Raw genomic sequence first — 11,820 nt, forward strand, 5'->3', positions numbered from 1 at the left:
TCAAACATGATTCTATTATCCTACGTAGGAAAAGAATTTCTGTTCTCTCACACTCAAAAATGTTTCATATCTATGATGACTATCAGAGAACTGGCATTGAAAGCAAACCAGCCTAAGACATCACGAACGGTTTGACTTATATATAGGTAGTCAGAAGTAGGCAACAAGCACGTCAGGGTAAAACCACGGAACCTAGGCAACTACAATGTATATACAGACATCCGTACAAAAAGTCGTGGTCGAACCAGGGAGGACTTGGTTCGAACGTAAAACTTTATTGAACCGTATTAAAAGGTTACACTGAACCCCTTTTTTTCAACTGGTCCAAAAGAGTCCATGTAACACAATATAAAAACAAGAACGTAAAATGAGCATATATTTCAACAGTCCTGTATTTATTCCTTCATTTACATTATTTGCACGATGTATTGTTTCACAACTCTTTCCCTCGCACGAGATCTCGCTTAAAAGCCACGTGGTCTGATCTTCATGGCGGTTGATCTGGCTTGACTGGACCAGTATGGAGTGCGAGCGTTCAGGTTGGCGGTCGTGCACCTGTTTCTGTAAGAGGAGCACCAGAAGATTATCCTCCTGCTGCAGTACCGGCTGGTCTTGAACCAGAACCCTCCCTGATTTGAACCACTGCAGGCTCCAGAGTTGTTCTCGTGATCTCTCGTTCCAAACTTCATCTCACGCAAACCCGTCAGTTGATTGCCTGTATAATGCGGAATCATTTACATTGATACTTCTTTATTTCATTTTTTACATTATATTTTGTTAATTTATTACTAATATTCAGAAGTAACACCAACTTGTTAGAGTTCTGGGAGACCTCTCACCCCTTACCAAGTTTCATTAACCCCTGCATAAAATATTTCAACATAAAGCTAAAATTGATTCAGATAATTGAAGTTCCATGAGTCACGTGACTGTCAGTAAGCCGTTATACAAGCATCTCACGATTTCACGAAATAAGCATAAGTTCCAGCAACTCTTAAAGTTTCTTCTGTAAATTGCCAAAAACAAGCGTCAAAACTACTGAGTTTATTACGGAAAAAAATCCGTTTCTCCGAGGTTCGTTTTGTAGAAAACGAGACCGGGGCTCGTATTTATCAAGCAACTTAAGGCTGAGGCCATATATTGCAAGTCCCTAAAAGTCCAAACTCAGAACAGGAAAGAACTCATCTTGTGGTTAGTATATTGTTCTGTAGTAAAAAAGAAAAACAGCGTACAAATTTTAAACACTCTAGAACAAAACATTTCCATTCTAGCGGTGTTTGAATTTATCTTAAGATGTTTGATAAATACCAGTAATGGTCTTACTTCAAGGTTTTTAAGTCATATGTATAAGTATAAATTCGCGAAGATAATAACCTGCGTTCCCACTGCTGTAGACGGCCTGCTTCAGTTTGTAGCCTTCTCTCTCGGAGCCCACCTGGAACGAACTGTACGTGGACACTTTAGAATCGACCTCCACGCGCAGGGTCACTGGCGATGATGTCAGAGAGTTGATGATGTCATTTCCTGTAACAAATGTTACTTACGATGACTGACATATACGCTAGCTTTAACTATTGCTGAAAACGAAATTAAAAATCATTTAATGGCTCAATATATCTACGCGTTGTTATAAATAAACGTTAGGGTGCTGATATTTTCCTGCTAAAAATCTCATCAAACTTCACATAAAACTCTTAACTGGCACTATAAGTTAATAAATGATTCAGAATCAAGCAACATGTGTCACTAAAAAAGGCTGAATTTAGTTGAATTACAGTGCAGTTTCTTCTGCGGCCAATCCACTGCTATGTGTACAATGACATTTGCAACTGAAATTAAAATTAGTCACCCTTGCCGCTAAAGTTTGCGACACATTTAGTATGATAAGAGTGTGTTATTCTAGATTTGGCTTTTGTTGCGTTCATTGTTTGTGTGAGCACATCTATATAGGTATATAGAATGTAATTAGATACAATGTGTCTATATACATTCAAGGATAAAGTTGGACTACCGGTAGTGGTGGGGGTGGGTGAAGTGGGTGGGGGGAAAGTTAATAGTACTAACATTAGACAGTGATGAGGAAATGGATAGTAACCAAAGACAACCAACAAGATAAAATCAGCCACGCATACCGATCCAGTAGTCGGAGTCTGGTTTACCAAAGCCAGCTTTATATTCGGCCCAGGCCCGGTTGAAGTCGTATCGGCAAGATTTGGTGGTGTCCCGTTTCTGGATGACCTATTAGAAAAGCGGAAATAGAATATCGCGTAAAAGGATTTTTCGTTTTTTATATAGGTTATTCAGAGCTTTTGTGACACGCGGCAATACATTTTGAAAAGAAATGTTAGGGTTGCTCCCAAGAGATCTAAAAATAATAAACTAACAAATCCTGCGCTTTTCTGCTTTTCAGGCTCCACAAGGCAATATTTGATGCGGAGTCAAAGAAATGCATTCTGTTGTAGAGTGGAATTTCGTGTATGAGGTCTTCGGCATCATAGATTATTTATTTATATCAATCAATTATTTGTCGATCAACGACGTGTTGGAGCAATTTTCACTTAAATGTCCGAGTAGCGATGGTGTTTTAGTGTAGTACAATGTGCTTCAATCAAAATGTGAAAAGACCTCGCTGATACAACTGAATAAAAAGTTGCTCTTGTTAGCAGCTGACTGGTCACTCACCAAGGCGGGAGTCGGAAGCTCGAATCCAGCTCTCGCTATCGTCTTCATGCGACTAAATGAACAATTCTTTACGGCGTTTAAGGAAATACAAACTAAATACATATATAAAATCTGTGAATACAAGGTGATATCTTCAAGGGAGAAAATACGATGCCAACTCACTGTCCATCCACCACCATTGCCCATGTCACAGTAAACTTTGACCCCACTTCTGGTTGGTCCATTGGGGTAGATTGTGTAAGACCCACTCTGGCGGTTATCGTACTTCTTGTAGAGCTCAGCACAGTCGCGTGCCTTGATGACTTCCGGTTCCTGTACCGCAGCAATGTTGTCTTTGAGTTCTTGTACCTGAAGATTGATAATGACATTTAATGAAATCAACAGTTCTTGGGCAAGAGGAGTATTGCTCGACCGTTATCAACTTCCACACTCACAGATACCTCGAATCCTCTCTCTACCAACCATAATATAACTAGTATCAGGAAGACGGATGTACTACAAGTAGTTGTTAGTAAAGACAGAGAGTTTAGAATGTAGCCAGAAATACACAAGTATAACTATGAGTCCAGCCAAAATTGATATAATTAAGACCTACAGCATACAGAGTAAAACCAGAACAGCGACGACAGTATGATAGCTGGCAAATGGTCACACGTAATCAGTGAAATATGGGCTTTTTTTTTCAATTTACCTCAGTCAGAAGTTTATTCTAACTGTTCTGGTAAATGCATAAGTAGTAGCAATTTACATACCCCATAGCACCACGGCTTAAGCACAAAAAGTGCAGTGATGTTAATTACAGTTTATTACACGTCACTGATCTAGAATTACTCGACTTACTCAATTAGATCCCCAAGCCGCTGGTGAGTTGATAGCATCAATTACTCAGATCCCCAAGCCGCTGTGAGCTGATAGCATCAATTACGTACCTTAGCGTTGAGCTGAGTGATGACCTGATTCTTCTCGTGGTGTGAGGCTCTGGTAGTCTTCAGTCTCTCCTCCAGATGGCTTTTCTCCTGGTTGGCCTCACTGATCAGAGTCTCCTTCTCCTTGACTGACTCCCTGAGGGACGCAATCAGCTCCTGAACTTCGGCAATACTCTTGGCTTTCGCCTCGATGTTACTCTGAGTCTGTCCATGACTGGCCTCTGCCTTCTTCAACATGCTCCTGTACAGTAATGATAACAATGATGATAATGATAATAATAATGATGGTGGTGGTGATGAGGTGCATAATGATGATTATGATGTTGATGACGACGACGACAATGATGACGACAATCATGCTGATGACGACTATGATGATAATGATGCTTACTGGTTTATTCTACCCTTACGCTAACGGCCTTAATCCTTATACTGCTTGTTCAACTCTGCATGTATCCCTAATCCCTAATCTCAGCAGCTTATCACTTTACTACGTGTACCCATATGAACTGATACCATCCACAATTCAGCATTCCCAACTAGTCATACCCCTAGTGCCAGTAACAAACATGCTTACACAATAACTGCCTCTAACCGTATTCCGTACACACTAGCTGATTACGCCCCAACTCCTTATAGCAGGACCGTGTCAGTTAGAATTAAACCTTAAATCTGCTAAACTGACAAGAGGCCCAATTACGTGTGATTTGTCAACCATCGCATTGTCGTGACTGCTCTGGTTTTACTCTACATATACTGCCATACCCCCAATTGCTGGTAACCATGATAGTCTATACCGGTGTGCAGTCTGATGCTGACAAGTTTAAATGTACACGTGGTTGTTTACAGAAGAAATCAAACGTCTTACTCGTAGCGGGCAACCATTTCCTCCAAAGTCTGTTTCCGCTCCTCATACTCGGCTTTAGTCTCGGCCATTGCCGTTAGTGATTCGTGCATGTCCGCCAGCTCTTCGGTGGCTTCCGTCATTAGGCTGTGAAGCTGATCGGACACGTTCACGGCGGATGTATGCTGAGCCTCTACTTTGGTCTTCTCTGCTAACTTCTCAGCTACAGTGACCTCCAACTCGGCCAATTCTCTCGCGTCTGCCAACATATAAATTCCAGGCGATGATTTGACATTAGCTCATTGAGTTTCAACGAATTAAGCACTCCGCAATTTTGGTAAAAATGAGATTTTTTATCAGCTGCTTTGTGTTATTTCTTGCATATTAGTTATATAAAATCTGAACCTAGGAGTAAACCCATGGAATGGCGAACCTTCCAACAGGCATATATATATATATATATATATATATATATATATATATATATATATATATATATATATATATATATATATATATATATATATATATATGTATGTATGTATTCCTCGAGTAAAAACGTTTACAGGACGCTTTCTGAGTTGCATTTTCTCTCTCACCTGGGTAGAGGGCGTAGGTTTCCCAGCCGTACGGACTTGTGATGATGGTGTGGTTGGGGTTTTGGTAATCTGCAGTGGAGAGATCACATTTGTGGTGCTCCTCTTTGTACTCTACCGTCTTACAGCGGACATTCTCCCAGCACAGCTTTGCACAATCCTCAGGTTCCACGTTCTCAATCCTCTTGATCCTCATGGAATCGGTGGGATCCCGGATCACTGAATTCACGATCCGGAAAAACCGATCCAGCTCTGCAGGAAAAGATGAGAAAACAGTTCCAAAATATAGGACGCGTTTTCCTAATGTCTTAAATTTTGATTATTCTTTTTTTTTTGGGATAAAGTTAAGCTTTTGGTCGCAAATTTGCAATTGCTCATACATTCAATAAAATTTATTTATTAGTTTGATTGGTGTTTTACGACCTATTTAAGAATAGTTCACTTATACGACGGCGACCAGCATTATGGTGGGAGGAAACCGGGCAGAGCCTAAGGCAAAGCTACGACCATCCGCAAGTTGCTAAAAGGCCTTCCCAAGTACGGCCGGAGAGGAAGCCAGCATGAGCTGGACTTGAACTCAAAGCTACCGCATTGGTGGGGGGCTTCTGGGTCATTGACGTGCTAGCCCCCTTAGCCACGGACGTCCCCCCATTCCGTAAAAAGCCGAAGCCGTAAAGGTTCCTCATGGAGTGCGTAAATGTTTCTCATGGAGTACGTATATCGCGCAAAACCGAATTCATCATCCTAAAAAAGCTACCCACACCTGCTGAAAGAAAGAGAAAATATTCACCATAGAATATTTTCTTAAACTTTCATTCATTCTATTTCTTTTGGAATAAGAAGCACAAAATTGGCCGAGGTCATAAATATCTTTCTCGTGGAGCCCGAATCAACAGTCCTGAAAAGCCGATCTAGCCCCGGGGGAAAAGTGAAAACTCAGTTTCAAGATGTGGAATGTGTTTTTGTCCTTGCATTCAAGCGATTCCTAATTACCATCGTAAATTCATAGTTTTGTCGTGATGTCATAGCTCCTCTCAACCCATCATCAGCAAACTCTTTGGTCACGTGACTACAGAACTGACGGTACAAACAAAGCCAATTTAACACACGTGAGATAGGCACTGAAGAAGTTTTAGAAAACAAAAATGAAAATTGTAGCCTTTAGGTAAGAAATCCTTTCCGGTAACGTAATCAGAATGTTTCTAGCCTTCAGATATGATAGTTTAAATGTCCTGTACAGCTGCTGTTATTTCAGGATCATATTCTTCATCACAACCCTGCTCCTAGCGAAGAACGCTGATGCTCGAAACTATGAATATAATTGCACTCTTATGACTAGAGCTGCCTCTCTGGAAGAAAGATCAGAGACAGCCATGACCGATTCTACAAATTCATTTCTAAGTCATAATTTGAATAACGATTTTAGAGCTTATTTTGAGGCCTTAAGGAATGACAATATTGACAAACATCTGATCTAAAGACAAAGTGCCATACGTGGGAAGGTCTTCCAGCAACCTGCGGATGGTCGTGGGTTTCCCCCGGGCACTGCCCAGTTTCCTCTCACCATAATGCTGGCCGCCGTTGTATAAGTGAAATATTCTGGAGTACGGCGTAAAACATCAATTAAATAAAAGAATAAATCAATAAATAAAGACAACGTGTAAATATTTCAAGTTGAAGACCCGTACAAAGAACTAAACTTTTGTGACGAGGTTTCTAATAGTAATGTGGAATTGTCCTCTGGTCGTTTTGACACTGCACGGAATATTTAATGGCGGCCCGGAACATGGATACCAGATAAACCCCATTGCGTGAAGGTCTTCTCAGCCACAGAAGATTAATTCAACGAGCGAGCTGCTTTGTCAGTGGTTTGTTGTCTCAAACTCGTACTGCTCTATTCACTTATTAAGTTTTTTTGTTTTTTTTTGCTGAGGAAAATATTTGACACATATTGATTTGCGACGTTTTTTTCACAACGCTGCCGTGGCTGAGGTTGTTGGCGAGTCAGCCAGTCGCAATGACCCTGAGCCTCTCAACAATGCCATCGCTGTGAGTTCAGCTCATGCTGGCTTCCTCTCTGGTCGTTCGTGGGAAGGCTTACCATCAACCCCTGATGGGAGTGGGTTTCCCCCAGGCTCTGTCCGGTTTTCTACCACCACAATGCTGGCCGCCGCCATGTGAGTGAAATATTGTTGAGTACGCCCTAAAACACTAATCAAATCAAATAAATCCACAACGCTGCCTAATGTCCTAAGACAAAATGTTCAAGAAATGTTCTACAAGTCATGTATAAACTACCAAAGAAGTACTCACCGGCCGCATGGCTCAAGCCTAGGGCAATGCCTGCAAAGGAAATAGACAAAAATTGATGAAGCTAAAACGATACACTAAAATAAAATAACTTTAATTTGGCTAAATTTTTTAGATACCGCTACGCAATTAGAAATATACTTCGTAAATGTCATCGCCCTAACCGCACAGCATGAGGAGCACTTATACAGGGCATTTTTCTTACTGTATTTGCCATTTAAAGCTTCTACTGGGCAAAAACCAATATGTGCCGGTGCGCATGTACCTTCATTGGTCGGGACTTCACCCCTCGGTTAAGAATATTTCACTTACAGTGTATGGAGGTCGTTAGTTTTATACGTTGCCACAGCAGAGCTCAATCAGAGACAATCTTCGCCAGATCCATTCACTGCCAGGTAAGTGTACTTTCATCATGAAATCTCCTGACTCAAAGCAGATGGAACCAGTTTTAGCCGGATTTCGAACAAGAGATCTCATTGGTGAATGGGTATAGTTGTCTGAACTGAACGAGTATGTAGCGTCATCGTAAAGTGAGAAGTCACAAACATGGAATCGAACTTGGGACCATTCTTGCAAGATTTTTTTTTTTTTTGTTTGATTATTGCTTGACGCCAAACTCAAGAATTTTTCGCTTCTGAGAAGGTTGCCAGTTTTCGCAGGGATGGAAGAAACAAGTTTCCGACGTTTGACAAGTTCCGACAGATTTCCCGAAATGTGTAGATTTGCAAACGACATTGGCGGAAGACAAGTGGAAACTGAGTCACACCAGGGTCCTGGACCGCTTATTATCACAAAGGCTTCACGATTAATGGTGAAATCAGATTTATCCTTCCAAGACAATGGCGGTCTCAACCAGCAGTGCCATCATAACGGTGTCATACAACTTCACATACATCCTTAACGTGTGTATGGTGCTGTTTCTCCCGGACTCTGCCCGGTTTCCTCTCACCATAATGTTGGCAGAAGTGAAATATACTTGAGTACGGAGTAAAACACCAATCAAATAAATAAATGTGTGTATACTTACAGAATACCAAGATCTTCATCACAGACGGTACCTCGAAGACCAAGAAAACAGAGGAGTTTACTTCAGTCTCTATTCATCGGCTTTTATACCCATCTAATCGATGGCTTTGCACTTTTATTAATACGCCATATGGTTAGCGGATTGAATTACATGTACATCAATTTCGTCTAATTGTCCCTAGTTTGAATTTTTTATAGCCCCACGCAAAATTAAATTCTCACTATTTACGCGTGTCAAACAGCTCTGGATCGCTATCAAATAAAAATTCATTGTTTGCTGACCTGGGTTTGTCTTTGATATCGGTTCAGTATTAGATTACGTCGTTTATCTACTCTTATATGATAAGTAATATATATAGCGAGTAAATTCAGGTAAATGTCAGAGAAAATAACATCTGACATTTGTTGACACATCTGCACGATCTTTGATTTTGCTGTATGGTATCGTAGTAAAGGTGGTACCGATTTTTATGTAGTTGCACGTCACAGCAGAATTTTAGACAAAAAATCCTGTACCGTAGCGATTAATCACAGAAGCATTGCGCGTGCGTAGGTGTGGTACCGGACGACAGAAACTAATCACAGCTGCCTGAATCGTCCGAATGATGTTCATACCTAATATATAACAAGCGCCAACTTTATATAACTGGACACAAAAGATGAAAAAAAAGTCCAATCTCAACCAAACGACATTCATTCGAAAGCTGACACACCAAGCTTTACGTTGGTGTGTGACTCGGCAAACAAACATGTTTTCACTTGGCTACACGAAGCCGGAAACCCGCAAGTTGGTAGGTGTTCTTTTGTTTAGTCGAACAAATCGGGTGACGGGGGGAAAAGGCCGTCAAGCGACGAGTCTGGTTTGCTTTCCCGCTGGAGCCACCATATTTCTACCATCAACCAATAGAAATGTTCTTTCATAAAGCAAAACAGCGACCAATGAGAGCGACAAATCGCCCCGAGGGGTTACAGTGATGGCTACAGTTAAGCTGACAGCATACATTCACAGAGTAAGACAGAGGAAGCCGCATCATTTCTGCAGAGCGTAACCATCAATGATATTTCAAAGTGTTTTATTTAAAGAACATTCCAGTTGGTCGATAGTAGAACTATAGTGGCTCCAGCGGTTTTCATCGCTTAGAAATCAAGCTGGAATAGTCGTTAGACGGCCTTTTCCATGTTACCGAATTGTCCTACTAAACAAAAAACCTACAAACTTACGGGTTTCCAGCTACGTGTAGCCAAGTGTGTTTGCGATTCATACACCAATGTAAAATTTAATGCGTCAGCGTTGGAACGATTGTCACTTGTTGAGACTGGACTATTTTTCAAGTGTTTTGTCCAGTTAGGTAAAGTTAGGGCTGCCCTAGGAATTGAAGTTAAGTACTTTGTTATACAGACCTATATTAGCATTCTGACGATTCAGCCATCTATGCTAGGCCCTATATATATATATATATATATATACAAACCAAAGCTGTGGAAGGTCTGCCAGCAACCTGCGGATGGTCGTATGTTTCTCCCGGTTTCCTCCCACCATAATGCTGACCGGCGTCGTATAAGTGAAATATTCTTGAGTACGGCGTAAAACACCAATCAAATAAATAAATAAATAAACAAATCAAAGCCGAATGCTCTAATGATCTGTTTTACATATTTACCCCAAAACGAGAACAGCGATATTCAGATGACCCTGCGACATGCAGTTTAGATTAGAGCAACAAAGTGACATTGTGACGTTAGTGAAGAAATTAAGCGACATTCAGCCGAGAACCTAGTGTTAATCTCGCGCTGTGGTCTGGTGTCGCCTTGTTGACTGAATCTCGTGCTGTTGACTGAATCTCGCGCATGTCTTCTTTGAAACCTGTCTTCCTCGTTCAATTCTCGCCCAATTCTCGCTTATTATGCACTGATTCTACACGTAATCTGCCAGAACGATACCTTCTCCACAAAATAAGTAATTTGGCATATATAAATCAAAGACTATGTTCTGTATTGCACATGGAGACATTCGAACGCCAACGCGATATCGACCAGATGCAAGAATAGCACAACTTTTTGCCTATACATGAGCACAAGGAATGATGGGGTTTTTGAAGCATATAATATCACGTGGTATATTAAATTTCCACCGAATCTCTGACAAGACTTTGAAGACAGTGCGAAATTAGAAAACACCAACTTAAATCTAGCATTGTAAGCTAAATGGTGCCCTAATGTAGGCAGAATGCGGCGCTTGTACGCTTGTTAAATCTCCTACTCTTCTCACGTTGTCGTGCAAGTGTCGCTCTGTCTGACCCGAGTTGCCGATAAGGCTTGGAGAGGGCCCTACGGGTATTAGATCAATCATATCAGACGGGTATTAGATCAATCATATCAGAGTTCAGAAAAACAAAAGAATATTTTGACAAGATTAAGCTGAAAATGAATCCACTCTGCACGAGATTTTTACAAGAATTGAATAACGTTCCAAGACACAACGCGAGAATCAGTCCGCAACGCGAGATTCACATGACAGCGCGTGGTTCAGAAAGAGTACGAGATTGAGTACGCGCCCGCACGTCGTTGATCTTGTCAGGATGTCGCGTTGATGTTCTGATCTCGCCGAAATGTCGCTCACATATCGCTGGTGAGTCTCCTGGGTCATTGCACCGCGCTGGCACGCTGATCACCTCGGTCACATTAACCAAGCCCACCCACCCCACCCCCACCCCCTTCGCTGTACTAACAGAGTTTCAGCCAAGGACGACGATTGATCATCCAGCTGCAGATATTTTTATTTCGTAATGAAGATTGAAGTTTTGCGTTTTAGCCTAAAATGGCTTCGTGAAACAGGCCCAATCTTCCAGTAATCAACCCAATGGTGCGAACAGCCAGGGAATCCTATTGAACTCAGGCATTTTCATGTCCGATGTTAATTAAATCTATTCGCTTTTATAGTGGTCATTAAAGAGTTCACGGTTGCATTCATCGCCGATTTCAACATTAATTACGAATTCTTCCTGTACCAATGTTATACGTACACTGACATGATTGCATTGCTGATACCTTGAAACACTGACGCTTTCTTTATTGTAGTAACGTTTACGGCTGAAGGCGACTTCGCACAGAATGAATTAAACCACCGGCCTGATATACGTACATGACAAACCTCCAGACTTCAAAGTGCACACTGAGAGTAGAGCCAGATGTGTGTTGGGAGGAAAAAAAATGAGGGGAAATTGAAACAAAACCCAATATCATATTTACAATTAATTCCTTTATTGCATTGATAATACACAATTTCCATACATTAATATACAAGTGCATACAATGTACAAGCAATGTAAAAATAACAATTGAACATGTTTGTCAACATAGTTGAACTTCCTCGACAAGTGCACATTAACCAGTCTGTACTGTACCTTCTCAATAATTACAGGACACTCGCCTAAGC

General features: G+C 41.1%; 1 protein-coding gene across 1 annotated transcript; it reads right to left on the reverse strand.

Annotated features, from left to right (window-relative positions):
• Positions 1-393: 393 nt before the first annotated feature.
• Positions 394-8,517, reverse strand: LOC135464186 (fibrinogen-like protein 1). Its single transcript, XM_064741692.1, has 9 exons — positions 8,386-8,517; positions 7,362-7,391; positions 5,052-5,300; positions 4,477-4,711; positions 3,612-3,849; positions 2,845-3,030; positions 2,133-2,238; positions 1,375-1,524; positions 394-715 (listed from the first exon to the last, which is right to left on the reverse strand). Exons 1-9 carry the CDS (start codon positions 8,402-8,404, stop codon positions 465-467), a joined length of 1,464 nt encoding a protein of 487 aa, XP_064597762.1. The 5' UTR covers positions 8,405-8,517; the 3' UTR covers positions 394-464.
• Positions 8,518-11,820: the final 3,303 nt, after the last annotated feature.

The sequence above is a fragment of the Liolophura sinensis genome, chromosome 3 (assembly GCF_032854445.1).
Source record: "Liolophura sinensis isolate JHLJ2023 chromosome 3, CUHK_Ljap_v2, whole genome shotgun sequence".
Classification (NCBI taxonomy): domain Eukaryota; kingdom Metazoa; phylum Mollusca; class Polyplacophora; order Chitonida; family Chitonidae; genus Liolophura; species Liolophura sinensis.